This window comes from Ammospiza caudacuta, chromosome 2 (assembly GCF_027887145.1).
Source record: "Ammospiza caudacuta isolate bAmmCau1 chromosome 2, bAmmCau1.pri, whole genome shotgun sequence".
Taxonomy (NCBI): domain Eukaryota; kingdom Metazoa; phylum Chordata; class Aves; order Passeriformes; family Passerellidae; genus Ammospiza; species Ammospiza caudacuta.
In genome coordinates, this window is record NC_080594.1 from 95,459,389 (window position 1) to 95,483,979 (window position 24,591).

Below are 24,591 nucleotides of genomic sequence, written 5' to 3' on the forward strand. Positions count from 1 at the left end.
ACTTTAGGTGAAGAGAAACTAAGTTCTGAGCTGAACAGTTCAAAATATCAGGTGCTGGCATATGATCATATGAAGCCATAAATGGCTGTCCAAATGTGTCCATTTTAAATCACTATCTTCTTGTCTCCTAATTTTCTTTCCTGCCCCCAAGAGTTGTGAAACAAACATGAAATCACAAGATGAATGTTCAGAAAGGATCAAAGCTTTTTTTGAGTTGAAGACATATTTTTTAGTAGAGTGTGCTTGACAGGAATTATTAAATTCATATTATGGAATTAGTGCTGACAGAACTGAATTTTATTGTTATTAATAGGCTTTACAAATACAATACTGCAGGAGTGATAAGATGATGTAGTTCAGCATTCTGGAAGTGGAAGCATGGTAAAAAGCAGTATTTCATCCCTGGACTTCAGGGTAGGAGACTTGGAGCTCTTGTGGGATCTTCTTGGAAAGATTCCCTGAGAGGCTGCCCTGGAGGAAAGAGGGATTAAGGAGAGAACAGAATAGGATATTTCTGTTTGAAGGGGGCTACAATGATCATCTGGTTCACTGCTGGACTAGAATGAAGGTTCGTATTCAAGGATCACCTCCTGCAAGCTTCAGAAAGAAATGGGCAAGGAGGAATTAAAAGTGGCAGAAGCCCTACATGGAGAAACAAGTTGTTTCTGACATAACTCACATATAAACAAGTGTACAAAAGATGGAAGCAGGGCCAGGTGCAAAAGGAGCATCCAGGGGCAGAGTGGCTGCAATGAAATCCTAAACTGACCTAGAGGTTCATCTGTCAAGGTGCATGAAGGGAAACAGCAGCTATTTCTGCCACTACATAAGCAGTTAAGGAAGGCTAGAGAAAACACGGGCCCCTGTTCAAGGGGCATGGACTTAGGTGGCAGATATTGAAAAAGTGGAGGTACTTGGTGCTTGCTTTGCCTTTGTGCTGGTCAAGTCAGTGCAGCACACTGAGACCCTTGGGAAAGTCCTTGTTGTTCTGAAAGCATGTCCAGACATGTGATGGACAAGAAGGGGGGGACTAGGAGCAGTCAGCACAGAATTCAGAAAGGCATGCTTGACCAATCTTACAGCTTTCTATGATGAGATGACTGATTTGGTGAACAAGGGGAAAGCATGCCTTTGGTTGCTCATGGTTGCTTATTTCAACCTTACTAAGACTTTTAATGCTGTCTACCTGTGACAGCCTTATTGACAGACTTAAAAAAATATGGACTAGGTAAGGTGACAGTGAGGTGAGCTGAACCTGCTAGACTCAAAAGGATTATCATCAGTGGCACAAAGTCCACTTGGAACCCAGTCCCTAATGGTATAACCAGAAGCTGCATCCTTCATCCCACCTGATGGGACAGAGTGAGTCTTTGGCATCTTTGCAGATGATACAAAGCTGGGAGGAGTGGTTGTTAAAGGAGGTTGTTAACCTGCTTCTCAGAGGGATTCAGTGGGCTCCAGAAACAGGCTCACAGGAACCTGCTGAAGTTTAGAGTCCTGTACCTGGGAAGGAATAATTCCATGCGTCAGTACATACTGTGTGCTGACTGATTGCAAAGCAGCTTTGCAGAAAATGTCCTGGGATTCCTGGTAGGCACCAAGTTGAAGATGAGTGTGCAATGTGCGGTGAAGAAGGCTAAGAGCCTACTTGGCTATGTTGTGAGGGACATCACCAGAAGGGTGAGGGAAATAAAACTTCTCACTGCTCAGTACTGATGAGGACATCTGAAATGCTGAGTCCAGTTATAGTACAAAGAAAAGATGTAGACAGGCTGGAAGAAGGAGTCTGGGGAAAGAAGCCCAAAACTATTTAAGGGGTTGAGGCATCTGTCATGTGAGGGAAAGCTGAGGCAGACCTGGAGTTGTTCAGCCTGGAGAAGAAAAGTCCTGATTACATCTTACCTATGTAATGGTATTACAAGGGGCATAAGAAGACTGAGCCAGACTCTTTTGGGTCAGGGAAAGAACAAGTAGTAACTGGCAAAATATGTGAGTTGTGAATCACAGATAATCAAAAAGGAAAAAAACCCACATTTTTGCATTAAGATGGGGATGTATGTTTGAGTAGGGGCATATTGTGAAACACTGACATGGGTTGCCCAGAGAGGTTGTGTAGTCTCTGTGCTTGAAAATATTAAAAATATGACTTGAGCAGTGTACCAGCTAGCCTTCTGTAGTTGATCTGCTTTGATCAGAGGGCTTGTAGGAGGTGATCTCCAGAGGTCACTTCTAGCCTCAATCATTGTATAATACTGATACAATGTAGAAAGATATGTCAGTGAGGTTATTTCTTATATCTCCTTGCTTAAAAATATCAGCAGAACCTACCCTCTTCCTGGCATATTCTTGTTCTGACCTGCTCATACTGTTCCATTTTATTGCAATTTCACTGTGCTCTTTAGTCCTGTAGTCTGAGTTGAAGAACCCAAATTAAAGCTTTCTGTAAGTTTAATTCCTCCTGAACTTCTCTTTATACCCATTTTTCTTTTTTTCTAGAGTTATATTCTTTTGAACAGCCAAAATTCAATGCTGTACTCCGAGGCCTTACTAGTGCTAAACACAGCAGAGCTCAGTCTTCAGCCCTGAGGCCGGTTGTTCTCAGGATGGGTGGCCTCCTGGGCTGGCAGGTGTGGACAGGGGGCAGGTGTGGACCTACTGTAATCTAGGGACCTGTTGACCCACTTAGATGCTCACAAGTGTGTGGGACTGGATGGCTCACCAAGATCCTGGCCATCATTTAATCAGCCCTGGCTAACCAGAGAGGTCCTGGACAACTGGAGCTTGGCCAATGTGATGTTCTTTCACGGTTAAGACTTTCTTTGTGAAAAAAATTGACAAGTTTGAAAGGAGGTGAAATTGGAACTTGCCTGGATAGTCCTTCCTTGATAACATCTTCAGGCACTTGATAGAAACTATCTGAAAGAGTAGAGTAGCTGAAAAATGAGCTGTCTTCTCTTTCTCTATTTTCTTTTAGTTCTTTGACGTGTAACTACATCTTCAGTTAATAACAAAACTTAAATATTGAGGTTCCTCTACTATGACTATGTTTATTATGTTTATAGTATCTTCACTTTTAACCTATTTCAGTATAATTACACATTTCATCACAGTTAATCTTTGATATAAAATCATGTATGTCAAACTTACACTTCCCTTTTCTACAGTTGGGGGCTTTTTTTGAAAATGTAGGCTTACAGGAAAAAAATTGCTTTTGTGTTCTCTACCCTTTTTTAAGGTTCTGTTATTAAATCACCACTACCCTTCCCCAACAAAACATCTGCAAAAAACTTGGGGCATCTTTCAAAATTTACGTCACTCCACTCTATGAAATGGGTATAAAATGAAAGTTTTTAAAGGTGTTTTTCCCTTTTATCCTTGTAGACAATCCTATCAAGCTGCAGGTGTTGGAGATTGCCTCCGTCAGCAGCTGGGTTCACGTCTTGCATGGACTTTGACTGCAAGCCAGCCTTCCTTACAAAGCACTACCTCAAAAGGCTTCCCAAATGCTGTCTCTCGTGCTGTGCCGAGGTCCAGGCGAGAAGGGGACACAAGTGGTGAGCAAAGATGTATTTGTTAAAGAGAAGGTTTTTTACAGTTGTTATCTATATCCTCCATTATCTTTTATTTTGGGATCATAGCATGTTGATTTTTTGAAGGGTGTTTTTCTAGAATGGGCTTAATAGAAGGATAGAAGCAAATATGCAAGACTAGTGTATTTGACCACAGTCTCTTTGGCTGGTTGTTAATTTCTTTTTGCACTGGTTAGTTGGATTGTGTTCTGGTCCTCTTAAAATACTGAGTTCATTCCAGTGTTTGTCATCGTTAAGTGATTGTGATGTGTGAGCAATGATCATTCTTTTGATGATCAGAAGATGCTACTGTTTTTTGAGTCAGAAAGAGAGCTCAGTAAACAGAACTTGTTGAAATGCTCATCTGTTTGTGGTTCTGTGTCTTTCAGAACTTGGAAATGTGAACTGGAATATACTTTCTTCTTTAGATTAGCATACTCTTTACAGTGGTTGTATTTAGAACAAGTGACATAAAATATTGTCAATAAAATAAAAAAAAAATTAATATAGACTCATGAAATCACAGAATGGTTTGAGTTGGACGGTACCTTAAAGATGATCTTGTTCCAACTCTCCTGCTGTGGACAGGGACACCTTCCACTAGATCAGGTTGCTCAAGAGCCTTCCAGAGAATCTTTGAACACTTACAGGGATGGGGCATCCACACCTTCTCTGGGCAACCTGTTCCAGTGCCTTATCAGCCCTCACAGTAAAGAATTTCTTCCTAAATTCCTAATATTGCTAATTTACATCCACGATTAAGTGTGTGTAAACCTGAAACTGATGTCTAGAGGATCTATTCTGCATTTACACAAGTGCAACTGAGGAGGAATTGTTTAAACAGGTGATCTCTGTGCTAACTCTTACTGTAAAAGTAAGTTCTGAATAAGTGAGCTGATGGCAGATGTTGTCATCCCATAGCACCATTATTCTCTGACAAAGGAAGATAAGCGATGCAGGCTTTTGTTTGTGGTGTTTTGGTTTTGGTTGTTTTTAACTTCTCTTCAAGTAAGTGTGGATATTAAGGAACTATAATATGGCCTGTCTGCCAGCCTCTGCATCTCTGCGTAGCAGTGTACAAAGCAGTGGCTTATAGATCAGAGTTGTACTGGTGTATCTGAGGGCAATATTTGACATTTAGAACCTAATTAACAAGACTGTTGTATGCAAGAAGATGTGTGTGTGTACATTATACATAAACACATATTTATACAGATATACACATTATATTCGTATAATGTAAATATGTGTTTTATGTATGTAATAGATTTAATATATACAAAAATAGAAAAAAGGAAAAGTAGAAAAAGGAGTAGGAAAAAGCATAGGAAAGAGAAATAGAAAAACAAAATCTAGCACTGCCTCTTAATATATTATACTGATTGCTATAAAAAGCAATACTTCTTCTGTTGAGTCAGCCAGCAGCTGTGATTTTGGTTCCTGTGTGGGATGGGTATAAGGACTGACAGTTGTCTTAAATGTATTCACTTGCTGGTGTAGAAATGGAAGTAGGACTGCATTCAGAATATAAAGTCTATTGTCAAGATGATACATTTCTATGAATATTGAATTCCTGTAATTAATTTTTTCTCCTAAAGTTGCTTGTTTTTATTTTTTTTATTTTGAAATTTTCTTACTCTTACATCCACACACAGAGTATAAAAAGGCACATTGTATGGCTGATGTTAATACTTGTCGTATTATTTATCAATGAAAGAAATGTGGACTTGAATCTTTCACCATTTCACTACAAGTTCCTAAGAAGGACAACCTACAGTCATGCACATCTTATTGTTATGTGGGGAGACTGAATTTTAAATGGTGTCTTAAATTGAAGACTACTTACACTGAAATAAGAGTAGATTTTAATTTTTCTTGGATTTTTTCTGGGAAAATGGATTGTTGGGGAGGCAAACTGACAAGAGTAAGAGTACTGTCTAAACTGGGAGAAGCAAATTGTATCATCTCAGTTTCTGGATAGTTGTTGTTAAAATTGTTTAATTCTTGAAATCCTAAATAAATTTACAAAGGCATGTGGTGACAGTTTGCCCAGAAAAGGTGGGGATAGATTCAATGGCCTACACAATGCCTTTTTTGATTTTATGTTGCCTTTAAATTCATAAATATCTTGCATCTCTAACACAATCTACCCTCTGACTAGAGATAAGAACCAGAAGCAAACTTCACACTTAAATATTTTCTAGCTCCATGGCTGTTATGCAGTCTGATTTGATCAGTCTTCTCACTGAGCAGTGGCATATGTAATTGAAAGCCATTATGAAACAAGCAGTCCTTCCTTCTGGATTAACTGTTCTTTTTCTAGGTGAATGTAGAAGAGATTATTCTAGAAGTCTATTCCAACTTGAACTGTTTGTTCAAAGAAAGATAAAGTTACTGTGGTGCTTCCCTCAGAACTTGCACTGGTGCTGTATCAAGAGATAACCAGGTTTAAAAACTGGCCAGTGTGTCAGTTAAAATAGGACATGCCCTGTGCCATGCAGACTGACTGCTCTGGGAGAACCACAGGTGGCATTAGAGGCAGGTAAAGCCAATCTTGGGCTTTCCTGTCAGACTGAGAGGACCTGAAATGTTTCTTTACCAGTTACAAGCCCAGCATATTTTTTTATAGTTTGGGGTTTTTTTGGCTATGTATCTAAATAGTTCTTCAAAGTTATAATCAAAACTTATTGTCTCAAAAAATCTAAATACTTGTTTTATTTTTGGTTTTTTTCCTTTCTAGGTTCTGTTGAAATAACGGAAGCAAATCTTGTAAGAGATGTTTTATATGTCTTCCAGGGAATAGATGGCAAAAACATCAAAATGTGCAATTCTGAAAATTGCTATAAAGTGGAGGGAAAGGTACTGTATGATGACTTGTATTTCATATGTGAACAGAAAATAATATAGGGGAAAAATAGCTGTGAGAAACATGTAAAATAGTTAAAATATTATTACAAATCTATATTCCCTCTACCAGCTGTTTTGTTTTGTTTTTTGCTGGTTTTGTTTGTTTTGTTTTTGGGGTTCTTTTGTTAATACAACAGAGTAGTTTCAACATTAGTAGTTGAGAGTTGATTGGGTAGATCAGGTGCCAGGCAGAAAATGTAGCATTTCACAAGATGTGAATAGTCTCCCAACTCTTAATCCAATAGAAGGACTCGTAAGTTACGGCTTTGAGGACTTCTGTCAACATTTTTCCTCTCCAGTGTATAAGAATTAACATAAAGCAGATGCAGGCATTTTACTGCATTCTTATTAGATTAAGTTTAACAGCCTGTGATATGGAGTGGATGCTAGCCACTTGTTGTTATGGGCCTGGTTACAGTTATAAGTGATCAGATGCAGGTGACCCAGAAAAGAAAGGACTGGTGGTAGAACTGAAGAAAGGTCTCATGTGAATTTGAATGAAGACATTGAATAAGGGACAAAAGAATAGGAGAGATGCCTGAGAGACTTTGCTTTAAGGTGGTGAGGTGTTACGCCTGTGTGCAATTCACAAAAACCCCAAGAGTGTGATTGGGGCAGCTGACCCAAAAGAACAAAGAATGGTGCTAGTTGCTTTAGTATCTTCACATTCAGTATTTAGACAGTACAGTTTCAGAGCTCAGTTTCTACTAATTGGTTTTTATATTCAGATGGAAAGACAACACTTTAAATTTTTACTTATACTAAAAACTTTCTACTATGACAATATTACATAGTCCTTAAATGGTGGGGAAATTACTTCTGGGCCATTTCATGTGCCAAGATCATGGTAGATGGGTCCTAATGTTGATACCTGAGCTAATTTCCCATTTTCCTTCATGATAGTAGTAAAATGTTGTAGTTGTTCACCATAACTTTACAATGACACTTACAGCTGCTTAATGAAGGGATAAATGGAAAAACTTAAATCCTGTTAAATCTTAGTAATTAACAGATTCTTAATAAACATCCACCTGTAGATGATGCAAAGTTTGTAATTCCTTAGCACCTTCACTGAGTAAATTATATTCTATATATGGGATTATATGTAGCAAAAGAAGGGTAGCATAGTATATTTTTCTATGGGAATGTGAAGAGAACTTAGTCAGTGATTACAAAATTGGCAATGGGTTCATTGGTTTTCTGTGTAGCTTTCATATCCAATAGGCTGGTTTGAGGTCAGAAGCTGTTTTACTTGGGACTTGTAATTCAGGGACTTTAATTACTGACCACAAGCCAGCTGAATAATCTTTGCCTGAGAGCCCTGTCTTCAGTTATTTTTGTGAAATCAGTCGTCTTCCATTCTTCCTTACTTGTACTTGGTCTGAGCTACTGGACCCAGTGAAGGTGAGATTATCTGACCCACCAGAGCTGCAGCTGGAACTTCTGACAAGCAAGGAGGACCAAGCTCATACCTCCTCTGGCTGTGTTACTGCACATTAGGTAAAATAGTAGTTAGAGCATGTAGCTCTCCCTCAGATGGCAATCTCATTGTACACAGTCTGGGTTGTTGGGTTTTTTTTTTCCAGAAAGAAGCACACCTTCTAAGGTGCTATTCTTGCTGAAATGTTTCCTAATCTTAGTGTTAATATTAGGTCTGGTGGTGACATTCAGCACCATATAAGCTAGCAGCTTCTGATTTGATCTAAGGCATACAAATGTAATAACACCAAGCCAATTTTGCTTGTTCCTCATTTAATTCCAGCAGATGTGTGTTGTGCTCAGTGTTTGCCAAGCACTGTACTTGCAGAATTTTAAGTAGTTCTTATGTCATCTCTTTGGTTTTAGCTGTGGGCAGGGTTTCTGTGTCTAATTATGCTTGTTTGGGCTGGAATTTACCCTACAGAAGTTGTTCAAGAAGTTAAAGCTGTACCTCTGTGGGTAAACAAGAGGGCTAGGGACTGAACTGTGGTCTTACAACCAAATGCTGCAGCCTGTTTCAAGCCCACACTGGTGTGGATAACACACTCTGACACTAATTGTTATATTGGAGAATGCCTGTACTGTTAACTAAAAGGTTTAATGAAGGGGATTGATTTCTACTTCTTTGGCAGTTTAACTTCTTGGAACAACTCCTTGCTTTGGTTTTGACTGTTCCAGCTGACTGTCACAGTTAACATTGCCTGTAGAGGTGGGATAGGCCCAGCTGCTGTGGGTAGAAGTCAGTCTCTGTCCCGTGGTTTGTATTATCGGTCAGATTGGGGATTTTTATTCAATGACATTTTGAATATTTGATGGTAGTGTTCTTGAGTAATATGGTGAAATGTGGAAGAAGAAAATCTCAAGTGGGAAGTGTCTTATCTGTTGGTAAATTAGAGGAAGAAATGTGCTGATTCAGATGAAAGTAGTAGTGGTAGCCAGATAGGGTGTTGGGACTAAGGCAGGCTTGCAAGGTTAGTGAGATAGTAGAAGAAAACCAGAAACAGCCTAGAAGGGTTCAGAAGGACATATGATTAAATAACTTCAAAAATCTGGACTTAATCTTGGTTCCTGATGCTTAGTCAGGCATTGGGTCATTTATTTTCTATTGAAGGGTTCTTTCACATGTAGCAATTACTAATTATTTTGTCAAAGCTTTTTCATTAGTTTCAGTCATTAACACCTCTGTTTCAACACTCGTATTTTCAGTCTTGCTGGTTGTCAGGATAAGATAAAGAGGCTGATATTGCAACATGAAAGTGCAGGTTTCTTCCTTTTTTCTGAAGACCATTTTGTTATTGCCATAATTGCCTGATATAAAAAGAGTGTATGAATACTGTTATATTAAGATTTCCATAAGAGAAGGTCTCAAAGTTGCCAGTAGTTTGTTGCTGCTGCCTTTTCAATGCACATGTGTATAAATATAATGCTTATTACATGGTTGTTTGCTTTTCTGCAGTATCTGTACTGTAGAATGTAAAATGAATTGTTTCTGAAACTGGCTTTTTATGAGAAAGGGGGACCTTTGTGAAGAAATCAGTATTGGTGTGGCAGATTTGACTTAATTGCAAACTTGTTTCTGTTAACTTTATAGGTGAGCTTGTCAAAATCTCTCAGAGATACTACAAGCAGACTTGCAGAGCTGGGGTGGCTCCATAACAAAATAAGGAAATACACAGACCAGAGGAGTTTGGATCGTGCATTTGGACTGGTGGGACAGGTGGGTCAGCTAGATAAAAGAGTCTAACTTCAGTGTTTGTTCTTGTTTGGCTAAGAAACTACTGAGTAAATGCAGTGCTAGAATGATGCATAACCTGTGGAGCTTGAATAATTTATTGTTTGATTTACTCCTTTTGTGGATGCTGCATTTGATATGGGTCATAGTCAGAAGGGAAGGAAAAGGCATTTGCCCTTTCTGGTCTTAAGGATTTGCCCCTGTAATTTGTAGCTGGAAACATTCATAAATTCCTTTTCTTAATCTCCATTTTTTAAACAACCCCAATATTTTAAAGTTATTCATGCATGTTCATAAACAAAAACATTTCTTAAATGGGATGATGTTATCCCTGAGGTAATTAATCACCAATTCAGTTGTTAGTGACCTGTGCAGGAGACATTCTTGTCAGCTATTGTTGATGTTCATGTGTTAGTACTGCACTAGCTTACATAAAATGCAAGTAGTGCATTATCTTCTGCCCTTTCTTTTGAATACAACATCAAAAGAATATTAATTTTTGTTTTCATAGGTTTCATCATCATGATTTATAGTCTACAGTAACTTCACTGCTGCTGTAATACCCAAAACCACATTTACTGCTAAGACATTCCCGTTTCCTCTCACTTGCTCCCTCTGTAAAACTGGATATTATCCCTTCTGAGTCGACAGAAATGTTATCCTTGCCTCTAGCCATAACATCCTACCTAATCTGCCAAGAAATTGAAGTGCTTCTCCCTTCAATCTAATTTTTCTTAAGAGGTCAGTAGAGACACTGTAGTGCTTCCTACTTTTCTAATGTTTTATTCTGTTCCATTCTGTCTCTTATTCTAAGTAACCCTTCTAGTTACATATAAATAATAATTTTTTTACTGATCCAGTGCTAATTTCCATGTTTTATATGGCAGTGCTCCTGTGTATGCATTTTCTTTGAACTCTCCCCCTTATATCTGGGTGAAGTTTTATTCTTTATCTAGCAGCTTCCTGCTTGTGATTATTTTTACTGTCTCTGGCTTTAATCTTCAAGTTTACAGAAAGGGGAGAACTTTAATTCTTCAGTGAATTTAAATGTGTAGTATCTTGGCTTCTGTATGCAGGTTTCAGATCCTGTGCAGAAGGCTGTGCAGTTAAGTTACCTGAATCTGCATAGCTCTAATACTGCTAATTTTGCTTGAGGCAAGCACTTGTGTATATTTCTAGGACATAAGTGTACAAACAAAAACTTAGATTCTGCTCTTGCTGTCAGTATTTGGGCACAGAGAGTATGCCTTCATGCTCATCACGGCTTTCATAGCTGAGAATTTCAGGTGCTGTGCACTGTGCATTAAGGAATTTAGCACAACAGTGTGTATTGGTATAAAACATATTTCACTTCATGTTCTGAAAGGATGATTGTGTAAACCCCTGTTTAAACTAGGTATACAGTAACATGTCGGTCACCTCTTCTATTATGATTCTGGTGACTGATTTTACCACACAAAATGTCAGGCATTGACATTAGAAGTAGAGATGTAACAATATATTACACTTAATATTTTCCTACCATTGCTGATTAATATCTGAATTTTACTTTGTCCTCAGAAAATAAAAAGAACAATTGGCAGTTAGCTATCCTTTAGTTTGTACTTTGGCATTTAGCCCATTTAGATCCATTTGAGTTAATGGGCATTTTAATTCTTTTCTCTTGAGCAAGCATTCTGTTTCCTTCCTCAGTTCTCTTTTGCAGCAGTCCAAATCAGAATTCTAGGGTAATGTCCAGTTTTTCTGTAACAGTTTGGGAAGCAAAAGTCTGTGGTTTGTGATGCAGGAATTGGTACTGGGTGTAAATTTTAATTTGTAAAGCTTCTCTGAAAAATTGGTGACCAGTTAGAGTCTAAATCCTTTTGACTACTAAATCATTAAAGTCAGTGATTACTGTTCTCCTTTTTGACCAGAACAGTGTCTTTGATTGTTTTCTTAGAGGCTCTGCTCTGCCCTCTATCTTGGCAAGTGCCACTTTAATAGGTTCAAAAATTTCCTGGAGAAGCAAGTGAGAAGAAATGAAGAGTGGAGTTACACATAAGGGGATTTTTTTTTTTTGTCCTTCAGTATCCTCTGGAATAAAAAGAATGTAAAATTTCTTTGCAATTTACAATGTTGAGTTGAAGACAGGAACCTCCTTTCCTTAAAAAAGATACAATGGCAAGATTAATGACTTTTTTTTCTAGGCTTCTTAGCTGCTTAAGAGGAAAGAAGATTTATTTTGTCTTTGTGCTTCTAGAAATTTTTTCTGCCTTTTACATACTCTAGCGAATAAATACTTTAAGTTCTTGGGTTCTTTCTATGAGTTTTTCTTTTTCCAAGTTCTTTTGACTGCAATTTTTAAAGGTCTTGAAGGAAAATCCTGGGAAATTTCCCATTAAAAAAATTCATCAAAATAGATATCAAATTTATTAGCTGAGAATTGGTTGAAAGTTCTGAAGAATTTGTGTGTGTGCATGAGCATATTCTTCCAAGAAACCAAACAAATAAAAAACTTGGGGCATTTCTTGGGGGATCTTAAGGTCTTTATCAGTTGTTCCCAAATTAATGGGAACAACTAATATTTTTAGTTCTGTTTTGAAAAATGTGTTGCAGGCATTTTTTTAGTTTGTATGTTAGGTTAAGACTATTACAAAAGTAAAACAAGACCTCCCCCAAACCCTAAACTATGGAAAATATTTATCACTAAACAAGTATTATTTCAGGAATTGTTTTTAAAATTTATCTTGGTTTTTAAACAACCTAAAGTAGCTGTGCTTAGAATTGTTTTACAAAGAAGAATTTTTGCTTTAGTTCTAGCCTGAATTAACTTCTAAATTAACTTCTTAACATTTTACAGATTTCTGAAGATATACTTTGTGTTGTTCATTTCTTCCATGTCAAGTGAACAATCGTATATAACTGTGAATTGATGAAAGGTCAAAATTTTATAGTTCTAGATCTGGCAGCACTTATTTGGAGCATTTTTTGAGCATTGTGTTTTCTTGTTCATGTAATATAGTCTATACTATAAATATAATGCTAATTGCCTAACTTTTGTGTTCTGTTGTTAGAGGCCTTCCTGAAATTTAAACTCTGTTGCTTCACTGCATACTGTATCTTACATGATTATTTAAAAAAAAATCTTCAACTGGGTCATGTTATAATTTGTACATCCTTGTGCTAATTACAGTTGCCATTACTGAAATGATATGTCTACTTGAAGAGTTACACTTTTCATAGTTTATTATGGTGATAGAGTTAAGGTAGCAAGAAACAAGGTCACTTGATAATGTGTATAAATTCCTGGAAAAGGTATAGGCAGCTCTTAGGGAAGCACTTATACTTTGGCCATTACTCTAAGAGTTGGCTTTTATGCTGAAACTTCTAGAAAGATTCCCTTCAAGAAATTTCTGACTATGTTGGAAGTGTGGTGATAGAATGAAATTAGAAAGACTTCTGATGACTTTTCCTTTTATTTTTTTCCCCCTTTTTCCCTTTTCTTTCTCTTACAGAGTTTTTGTGCAGCCTTACATCAGGAACTTAAAGAATACTACCGACTTCTGTCTGTTTTACATTCTCAGGTAAGCTAGGTGGTACATATTCAACTTCACTATTTTGTTCTGTTATCTAATATCTCCTAAAAAGATAGTACCTACCTATTCTGTTAAAATGTAAAGGATGTACAGCAGTTTTTGTTGACAGTGAACACAATTCTCTGTACATTTCTTGCTCTTCAGTGTATGTGTCCTTGAATGTTCTTCTCTTAAGAATTCACTGGTATTTGATGTGTTACATAAGCAAAGAATGCAATGTGTATTTCTAAGTCTCTGTCCCTGTTTTGCATCCTTTTTGTCAGTGTCCTTGCATAATATCTTTATCATTCAAATCCTGAACAATGTCACACATTCTTGAGTGGAGAAAAAAACAGTCCATCTTTCCAGCAGTGCACAATATAGCAGCTAGTAATAACAAGTACCAGTTCCAGCTTCTTTCCTGTGTGGGGCAGTTTGTACATTTTTCTTGTCCCTTTGTTTTTCTGAGAGTAAAGACATCTGTTCTGCAGATATTTCGATGTTTTACTATTTTCCTGTAACATACAGACCAACTCAGTGCTGATAATCTTGCAGGTTTTCCACAAATGTTTGTAGGTATGTGCATCTACATGCTGTCTCTAAAATAAAATAAACATTCTTCTGCTTGCCTTTTTTTGAAAGGGGCTTTCAAGAGGTTCATTACTTGTAATGGTGAAAAATTTATTCTGAGAATTGACCTAAAGCTAAATTATACTGCCTTTTAAAACTCTAACTTCAATAAAATCTTTATTGTTTGTCATAGGCTTTTGTTAATGTTTTCAAAGCATCTGTTCTTTTAACTTGCAGTTCTTGAACGTTCTTGACTTTTGGAATCCTTGTTATATATAGTGTTTGCTTGGTTTTCCTGGCTATTATCCAGTTATTCTTTTTTAATTACCTCTTGCTCTGTCCAAAATGTGTTTTCTCTCTTGGTTTGCTGGTGCTTTGATTTTATTTTTTTTCTCATTTCTAAAACTTCTTGACCATTAAAATACTCAAGTACTTTGAGATGCAGTTTGTCTACCTTTCCTGCCCCACCAAACCTTGCAACAGAAGAGATGAGTAGGGTGGGAGGGAAAGCCTGTAAGAAAAAGACAAAAGTTCTGGGGTGATTTTTTTTAAACTGCATTTGCCTTTGTGGAGGGTTGACCCTGGGCAGCAGCCAGGCACCCACCCAAGCCTCTTGCTCCCCCCTGTCTCTTGAGAACAGGGAGAAAATAGAAGGAAGACAAAAAGACAAGTCAATCAAGTTAGTGAGTGTAGAAGGGGAAGCAAAAGCTGTGCGTGCAAGCGAAGCAAAGTAGGGAATTCATTCACTTCTTCCCTTCAGCAGGCAGATGTCCAGCTGCTCCTGGCAAGCAGGGCCTCAGGGCACTTAACACTTGCTTGGGAAGACAGACCCCATCATCACAAATGTTCCCATTTCCTTCTCCTTTTCCTGAGCTGTTTTTCCTGAGAAAGGTTTTTGTCCTCCATAAGCTTAGAAATGGTTTTCCAGGATTAGTTGCTATTCCAAGGAATGAAGTGAGTCTCACTGGTGTGTAGTTTTATGGCTTCTCCTTCTTGAGCAGAGGCATGACATTTGCTTTCTCAGGGTTGTCAGAAACTGCCTCTAATTGCTGTGTTGCAAAAATAATGGAGAGTGGCCTTGCAATGACATTGGGCAACTCCTTCCCTCAACACTCAGTGCATCCCATCAGGACCCACAGACTTAAGCATATCCCATCTGTTTGGTGTACTCTAGCCTGATCCTTCTGAGCTCAGTCTTCCTTGTTCCAGACTTATCTCTCTTGTTATCTTGACATCTGCTATCCCCAGCAGCAAATCTTACTGAAATGCCAAGGCAAAAAAGGCATTAAGTACCTCAGCATTTTCCATTTTTTTTGTGTCACCCCTCATGTAGCATCATTCAGACACATTTTTCCCAGTCTTACTGCTGGTCTTATTGTTACTCTTCATGCTCCTCGCCAGATTCATCTTCAGTGTTAGAGTTCATGAGTGCCTTGAGCATGTTGATTAAATGCCTTTTCATAGGGAACAGTCAGTACAGTGTCAGCAATGCTTTGCTGCAGCAGCAGACTGGAGTTTCTGGGGAATCCAGGTCCCTCAGCACCTCACTGAAAGGGTTCCCAGAGTCACGTTATGTTCAGATTTTCAGAAGCTTCTGGCAACATTTATTCCCAAAGACATGAAAGGAAGGAGATCCAGCAGTGGAGGAGAGATTCTTTTGTGACTTGAAAGGTGGAAGGGCTTGAAGGCCACGCTGCAGAATGGACAAAAACCCTTTTAGCTTCTTGAAAGCATGTAGAAAATTGACTTGTAATTGAGTGTATGTGACATTTTTTGATTCAGGAGTTCATACAGGCTGCCAGATTAGGAATTGTTAACTGCAGTTCTAGAGAGCAGTATGGTCATAGAAAAACAAGGATCTTGTCAAAGTGTTCTATACTCTGTTTATGACATTTTATTATGTCTTCAGAGCTTCTCCTGAGCATGTTTCTGCCCTTGAATAACTAATCCTGAGCATACTGTCTGCTATTCCATAAGCGTCTCTGGTCTTTTTCTTGCAGGTTGTTTTCACATTGTCAGCCCATTTAAAAATGCAGTTCCATGATGAAAATGTACCATGTCTTCCCTAAAGTCAAAGGGTGGCTCATGTATCTCTCTTGTCATTGCTGATTTCCAAAAACACCAAAGAAAAATCCTAGGCATGGACCCAGGAGAATTCGGAAACAAATGAATTTAACTGGCTCTAAGGCTGAGCTTAATGTGGATGACAGTAGCCTTAAATTTAACTAGTATGTTGCATTTGACTAAAAAAAGGTGCTAGATGGGAAAGCACATAGTGGGTTGGTTGTCATATATCAGAAGCAGCATCTTTTCTAAGAGATTGTCTCCTTGTACTGCTCCAGGAGCTTGCTTCTGTAATCTTGAATTGTGTTCTTGTCCTGCTTATTCCATCTGTTCTTGTATAAGATTTGCATTTGCACCTTGGATGCAAATACTTGGCTTTTATTTTTTTTTCCATGGCGTTGGAAGATTCATGGTAGTCACATTATGATAGTTTTCTTATTGTAGCTTTTAAAGTTTGGTGTTTTTCTTTCAACATAGCAATTCCTTAATCTCACTATAAGACTAACTTAAGTTCTGATGGCTTCTGGAGGAAGGCATTGAAGGGGATTTGTCACATATTGAACTAAAATAAGCTGCATGTGCAATAATGAAAAATTTACTTCTCACAGCCTGCCTGTCCTTTAGATGTTTTTCTTTACTCTTTGTCTAGGCTGTCTTTCAGGATTTCTTCTCTCTTTCTTTGCTCTTTCTTCATGACTATTACCTTGCTGTCTTTAACTTTCTTGGTCTTTGTGGTTTGTCTGCCTCATTGTGCTTATGCTTATCTCTGTTCTTTCACCTGTGCTCAAGTCTGTTTCTCTAAAAATTGGCTCTCAAGTTTTGGCCCAGTGACTTGATGAGAGAATACATAACACTGGGTATTTCAAGTGTATTAGTAAAAATCTGACTTCAGAACAAACGATGAAACCTGAGTTCTTCCTCAGTTTTGTTCTTTGACGTGTCTTTCTGTTTCTAACTTGATCAGTTGCAACTGGAAGATGATCAGGGTGTGAATTTGGGACTTGAGAGCAGTTTAACACTTCGCCGTCTTCTGGTCTGGACATATGACCCCAAAATAAGGTTAAAGACCCTTGCAGCACTTGTTGATCACTGTCAAGGTCTGTTTAACATTAATTTAATATTTCTGGGGATTTTATATAACTGAGTAGTTGTGCATGCTAGAGGTGGGTATCAATAATATTAGTGCTTGTTTGGACTTCTTTTTTTTAGAAAATTTCAAGTAGGTAGTTCAGATTCTCCCTCTTTTAGTTTAAACAAATGATGACAAATTATAGTGTTGTGTTGATACATTCAGACTTCTTACTTTTTTAAGACTAGAATGTGCTCAAAACTTCAATTTTAAGCATGCACTTTTTATGCTATTTTCAGTTGCTTAATCATTTTTCAGAGAATGGTAAAATGAAAAAGCCCTACTAATGTGTTATGAAATGGTTGACTTTGTTTCTTCACTATTTTTGAGTATTATGCAATTTCTCTATATATGATGGCATAGAGGAGTCATTAGTGCCTTGTCTTCAGACTCATGTGAAACAGCAAAACTTTGCAAACCTGCAAATATTGTGTTTTGTTGGCAATCCACAAGAGGCTGCTGGGGAGAGTCAGGTTGGAGTTTACCAGAACTTTGACCAGTAGGTGACTAAGCTGACCAGTAATTGATGCTTCTCCCTGATTGTACTTCAGATTTGAAATTGTAGCCCTTCAGAAAAGAGGATCTTAGCAAAAAAAAAAAGCCTACCACACTTGCTTTACCTTAATTATTGGAGTTGTTAACAATTTTTTTTTAATGGGCTTTATTTTTAAGACATTCATGAAAATCTTGAGCTGCATGGCCTCTGCTGCAAGGAAGTGGTAAACTGTGGAGAATAGCAGCAAAATCAAATATTCAGTCTATTTTTTAACTTTTTCTTTTGACAGCCTCTTACTTTACAATTGCAAGAAGACAGGAGATATTCCCTAATGGGACTATGAGGGCAGCTATAACCAAGAAACATGAAAACCCTGTTTGTGTGCATGTATGCACACAGAATATCTGAGAGTGTCAAGTACAGGAGAGAAGGAAAACATTCTAAGGCTCCTTTAATGCTTCTCTGGAATCATAGCATCAACTTCTGTGTGTGATCTGATGCCTTGAATTTTCCTCTAAGCTGCCATAAAGTAGACAGATAACTCTGCTTAATGCTTTAGTGAGATTAATAATTCATGCCCTAAAACCTAGGAATTCCCTGTTAGCAATAAAAAAAATATACTTTTGCTACCTTTTAGAGTTGCTCTTTAGCAAGCTCAATGTGACACAGGGGTAGCTAAAATCAGTGGCTGCTAAATTTAAATGGGGTGCATATGGTTTTCCTTCAAATGTTTCTGTTCCTTTCTTCTTCCAGGGAGAAAAGGTGGTGAGCTAGCCTCAGCAGTTCATGCCTATACTAAAACAGGAGATCCCTACATGAGGTCTCTGGTTCAGCACATTCTTGGCCTAGTATCCCATCCTGTCCTGAACTTCCTCTATCGCTGGATTTATGATGGAGAGCTGGAGGATACATACCATGAGGTAATGTATATGCTACAGTAAATGCTTCATCTCTTTGCATTGTGGTGTGATAATCTGTGGGAAGCTTAGAGGAGAACTTGAAAAGTAGAGTGTGATGAAAATGTATAACATGAGTAAGCAATACACACAATAACCTGAAATACCACTCTCTTCTTGAATTCTTCATGAATTTGATATCTGCAGGTTGCAATGTGTTGTCTTCAACTAATCATATGCTGGGTCTGGTTAGTAGAGTCAGAATGGTGTTCTGACACTAGGTCCTCATTTCTGAAGACAAAATAATTCCTCTGTATCTTTTCTTGCAGTCATGTATGCAGAGTTCTTTGTAACTGTTCAGAATGCAAGCCTTGTGTTTGGAAAGAAGCTCACAATATTTTTCTGACTGCATACTGTTACCTTTGATAAATAAGCTCAGTCTGTCAGACTGGGTAGAAGAGGTTTATAGTTCCAGAATTGAAACTCTGCAAAGTTATTTGTTGTGACTTCTGTAACATCAAGTTCCAGTAATTGTCCTTTTTCTTCTTGGAAATATTTTGTATGCTTTTCTAAATTCTCTCACCACTTTCCTCCAATCAGTACAATCTCTTTAAAGTGATAAGGTTTTTTTCTTAAATTTTTTTTTGTTACAAGAAGCCAAAGAATAATTTTTTAAAATTGATTGAGCACTTCTGAGACAAATCTGAATAATTTTATTTGAGGGTCAAATATACTGTCTGTTGTCTTGGAATGTCCTTATTTTAGTCAAAATTTGAGTGATAGTGACAGCTGATCTTTAAGCTGTAAAATTGTGTAAAATGTATATGAATCTTTTTTTAGAAGTGTAAAACACTTATTTTTTTCCCACCTACTCCCCAGATTTGAGGTTCTGTCTTTTTAGGATTTTAGGGAGTTTGTTAGCTTTAACCTCTGCATGTGCACTGGAAGAGTGTTTTTAGTGGAAAATTAAGAGTGTTCTTAAGTGAAAATTATTGTTGGATGTGTTGTACTGAAAGCTATAATTTTCATATGATAGACAGTTTTGAAGAAAGACAATTGTCCATTCTTGGGGAAAATGGCATTTGGAGACAGTGAAAAGAGTTTGTGTCCAGGAAACAGGTATATTGTTTTACAAGATGAAGACATAATCCATCCAAACTTCACTTCAACAAAACTAATAAATTAGTTTTAATTTTTTTACAAATGAGGGGATTCTCTTGGGTGGACTTGAGAGACTGGAACATTTGATCACCATATCAATTGAAAAAATTTTTTGGGTTTTTGCTTTTCTTGTATTTTCTTTTTTCCCCTCTGCATCTGTGAAAATAGCAGAAATAATAGTTGAAACTATAGGTTACAGTTTACATTAATCTTTTGCTTTAAATATTTATTTCAATCTTCAGTTTTTTGTAGCTTCAGATCCTACAGTTAAAACTGATCGGTTGTGGCATGACAAATACACTTTGAGGAAATCAATGATCCCATCTTTTATTACAATGGAGCAGTCAAAAAAGGTATGAATTTAAAATTCCATCTTCTGGTGATTTGTTTGCCCTGTGCTGTTGCTTAGATTTCTATTGCAAAAATAGAGGCCAAATTTGACAAAAAATAATCTTCTCAAGAATTTTAGAATTATTTGCTGAGGAGGGCTATAGGACTGTTTCTCCTTTCCATTCTCTAACTGTTAAACTTGGAGGAGATCTCAAGTACGGGGAAAAGAAGTTTTAAAATGTGTTTAAAACCTTTTTATATTAGCATTGCTATTCTGAATTGCTGTGGTTGGGATTGTGCAACTAAGAGCACAGAAAGATAACAAAATATCTTGTCCTGGTGGTTGTGGATGGCTTCTTTGTTTGGTATTTTATTTTTTTTTTTCTTACATGCAAATAATTTTTTAAAAAAATCCTGTTTTGTTCAGGTCCTTTTAATAGGAAAATCCATAAACTTCTTGCATCAAATTTGCCATGACCAAACTCCATCTACAAAGATGATTGCTGTTGCAAAATCTGCAGAGTCTTCAAAAGATGGTACAGTATTAATATTATTCAGTATTCCCCTTTGAACTGACCTCCTGTACTCTATGTGGTTTAGACTGTAAACTGGATGGTGGGGTGGAAAGGAGTACAGAAATCCCATCTGCCCTAAAGTATAGATAAATTAATGTGTATTTACAAAAGATGTATGTTGATGTATGTGTATAAATTTCTTAATTTGATAGATTTGCTGGATGATTGTTAATGTACTGAATTTGTGAATGAAACAATTCAAAAAAACAGTTTACCTCCAGCTGCCTCGACTCAGGGAGGAGCATGGATATTCTTGAGTGCTGCAATAAGAATTTAGTATGTTTGACTTCTCATCAAATATATTCCATCATACAGTTCCATAATACTATGTTAATTCTATGGTTGAAAAATAAAAATAGTCAGTTAGTTGTAAATAATGGAATAAGCAGTAAAAACAGAACAGAAGCCTTTCTACCATTTCTGTAAGTGCACTATATCAATATGTCAAAAAGCATGTGGAAGGTTAGTAAAATTCTTTTTGAAAATTACTTAAAAATGGGATTGCCATTCATCCAGCTGATGAACATGGAACCAAAACTTAACTGTTAAATTCCTTCAAATAATTTTATTTTATTTAGAATAGATCCCAGTTCTAATGAATGAGAACTTCTGTACCATTTGTGGTTATTTTTTGGAGGCATATTTGTTGCAATGAAATCAACATTATTATGATGAAAGGTAGCGAATAGTAAACATCTAAACCAAGGAGACTTGGTCTAAATACTAAACAAAGAATGTGTAGGATGCTGCTACATCTCCAAGAAAGAGCAGATTGCTGCCTTCTGGTGGAAGGGGTATTTTGCTACTGTAACTTGTTTTGATAACTTGTTTAATATACCACAGATAATCTAACCGTTTAGATACAGCTCACTGAGATAAGTATTCTGATGCTAATTTAAATATTTTTCTGTCAAATTGTTGTTTTCAAAGAACATACTTCTTAATATTTTAGAACAAAATAATACTTACACAAGCTTTAAAGTCATATACATATATATAGGGTTGTTAGGCTTAGATTTGTTGGGGTTTTTTCACCTCCAAATAACCTTGGATTAGTTTTAGTATTAACACTTCAAAGTGTGGACTTCTGGCATGAGTACCTCCATGAAAAATGTTGTAGTGATAAAATCCCATTCATATCTGGAAGATTGTCTTCTAATAATGTGATTCTTGTACCATGTTCAGTGCTTGCTTAGTCAAAGATAAGCCTAAAGTGCAGAAAGGCATCAGGGTTAAGTGAATAAGGGCTGTAAATGCATTTGAACAATCATCTTGCCAGCTACTCCTGGAAAAAAGGAAAAAAACATTCTTTGGCTGCACTACTTTGACCACTTTATACAGCATTTATGGCCATGCTTTTCCAATATTTCTTTAAATTTGCACTTGTTTCTCTCTCTCCTTGATTGAATGGATGATCTGCACAAATACAGGTTTCCTATTATGTGGGAGATGAGAGCTTCAAAGCACACCTACATTATTCTAAGTGCTGAGAATAACTGTTTGAGACAGAAGTGTAGTTTTAGAAATATATTACTCTATCTGCAGTGTGCTGAAGGTGTGCTGAGCCTACAGCTGGCAGCCTAATATGTCATGGTATTGCACTGCTTTAATTCTGCATGAAACTGCATTTGTGTTTAGGGCATTTTACCCATTAATGCTGAAAGATCATTCTAAGTCAGGGATGTTGGAAATGCTTCCTTTTGTGCTTGTTTGTGTCATCTAACAATATCCTGAAAGTCCCTTTAGATAATTACTTATTATTAAGATAATGGAAAGCTAGGATGCCAGCCTGAGTTCTGGATGCTTTTTCTCATTTTAAATCTGAGCATTTCATGGGTTTGGTTGTATTATTTATTTCTTTCATTTGCTTTGGAACCTTAACTATCATCTTTCCCCAGTTTCCTTTTGTTGCTGAAATAATTGTGGTGTGGAAAACTGTCTGAACATGTATTAAAACAAGAAGTCTGACTTAACTGTGTAGAAGTTGGTCATCCTGCCTGGCAGAGAATTGTAGCATTTGGGAAAGAGGAACAGTAAAAAAGGCCAATAAAGTGACCTCAGCTCCAACATGTAGCTGTCTGTAGTTTGGGGACTTCTGGACCAGGAATGACACTGTTTTCAGTAGCAGTTCATGGACCTGCCTGTCAGTGATTTTAGTCTGACCCTTTCTTTATCCACTTCTGGCTCTTCAGTGTTCTGAGATAATTTTGCACAGTTTTCAAAATTTGTGCCTAAGCCTTGTGTTTGTTGATGTAAAGAACCTTTGTAGCAGTTTTGCATGTCAGACAGGAATGCTGTGTTTTGCCTGTGCTGGGGGCTGTGTGTGTATGCAGAGGTTGTGCGTTACAGCTGCAGATGTAAACTTGACTTTCCAGTCTGAGCTGAAGGGCTGTGGCCAGGTCACTTCCTTCAAGGCAAGAGGATCAGTACTAAGGAGAGGGGAAAGACTGCTTTTGCTGCTTGAGATAGTGAGAAATTGAGACTGGTCTGTGTATCCCAGAACTACTTCTTAGATAGACACACCCCTGTGTGAGTGGAGACAGGACCAGCATGCCTCACATGTTGGGCTGGCTATAGACAAGCCAGGGAGTTGCCTGCTGACTTTGCTTGTGCCTTGAGCCAGTGCTAGGCCCAGCCTCTGTGTCCAGGGGCTGAAGAGATCAGCTGGTGACTCTTTCTGGCTTGGCTTTTTCCTTCTCTTGTTTTGCCTGCAAGGCTTGCAGCACCTTGAGCAAAGACGCTTGCACTTACTGCAGGCTGTATTAATTCTCCCATCCCTAAGGTTGATGTGTGCTGCTTGACTGAGTAGTATTTCTCTAGTCAAAGGATTTTAAACACAGCAATGTGTTATAAAAGTGTCATTTCCTTGAACTTCTGTGTCTTATGGAGAGTTTCACTGGTTACTGAATGATAGTTTGGAAACTTCCAGGAATGTCAGTGAACTAGACTTTTAGACTTCCCTTCCTAGAGTGAATTCTTCATTAGAGCCACTGGTTATTTCTTCTATTCATAAGCATTTTATTAATTGAGTAGTTAAAGTGGGAGTATATCTTTTAATGCTGAAGGTCTGAATCTTATGATAGTTGGCAATCCAGTGTTTGGAGTATTGCTCCACGTTGCCTGAAGAGGCCACAGTTGCTAACTCATAACAGTTTTACTGGAGTCTCTTTCTTGATGAGCTTGTAGTTGTAGAAAACAGTGAAATAAGCTTCCTACTACTTTCTGCTGCTTCCTGCTTTCTGTCCCCAAACTGCCATGCATGAAAGATGGAGAGGAAATGTCAGGTTGCTGGCTGTCCCCCAGGTAACTCCAGCATATTCCCTTTTCTCTCATTCTCTTATCTATGGAAGCTCTCTTCTGTTGAGTGTTTTAACAGTCTGTTTCTTTGATTTATTTTTCCCCACACCCTTAGAGGTGCCTTCTGATTTAGATTCCACCCATCAAAGATTTTTCCTAATTCTGGGCTTTTAGAACTCAATAAATGATTTGGTTTGTCAACTGCAGTATTTCAGCAAGCTTGAAAATCCCCAACTTTTTATATACATAACATGAGCTTTTACTGGCAAGTACAGTCTGGGCACAGATTAAAAGTAATATTGTTGAAGTGTAGGCTGCTTTAGACTTGCTTTTGCTTTGGCTATGGCAAATGTATAACACAGTGGATCAGAAGACATGGCAGTTTTTCTGTTTGTGTGTTTCAACTCCAAAGCTTATTTGCCTCAGTTTTTGCAAAGTACTAATTTAATTTTTATTTTTATTTTCTTTTAGCTGCTGATTTGTTCACAGATCTGGAAAATGCATTTCAAGAGAAAATTGATGCAGCTTATTTTGAAACCAGCAAATACCTGCTGGATGTTCTCAATAAGAAGTACAATTTGCTGGAACACATGCAGGCCATGAGGCGCTACTTGTTACTTGGTCAAGGAGACTTTATCAGGCATTTAATGGACTTGCTCAAGTAAGACAATAGGAAGGGTAATTATGCTCAATTTCTGATGATTCTGTGCATGATCAGCACAGAAACTTTTGCTTTTTGAAGAGGACCCTCTAAGTACCTTGTTCAATTAAATCTTTGAGTAATAACTTTAAAAATTCTATTTTGGGTTTTGTTTCTTTGACCCTGAGGATT

The 24,591-nt window shown here is 37.5% G+C and overlaps 1 protein-coding gene across 1 annotated transcript in view; it reads left to right on the forward strand.

Moving 5' to 3' along the window:
* The window catches only part of TUBGCP3 (tubulin gamma complex component 3), a 48,502-nt gene that overhangs the window by 16,046 nt on the left and 7,865 nt on the right, over positions 1 to 24,591 (forward strand). The window contains exons 6-14 of the mRNA XM_058824960.1: positions 3,382 to 3,554; positions 6,310 to 6,428; positions 9,547 to 9,672; positions 13,182 to 13,250; positions 16,840 to 16,972; positions 18,254 to 18,420; positions 19,800 to 19,910; positions 20,315 to 20,423; positions 24,231 to 24,420. Coding sequence (XP_058680943.1) covers positions 3,382 to 3,554; positions 6,310 to 6,428; positions 9,547 to 9,672; positions 13,182 to 13,250; positions 16,840 to 16,972; positions 18,254 to 18,420; positions 19,800 to 19,910; positions 20,315 to 20,423; positions 24,231 to 24,420 — 1,197 coding nt within the window. The remainder of the gene's footprint in view (positions 1 to 3,381; positions 3,555 to 6,309; positions 6,429 to 9,546; positions 9,673 to 13,181; positions 13,251 to 16,839; positions 16,973 to 18,253; positions 18,421 to 19,799; positions 19,911 to 20,314; positions 20,424 to 24,230; positions 24,421 to 24,591) is intronic.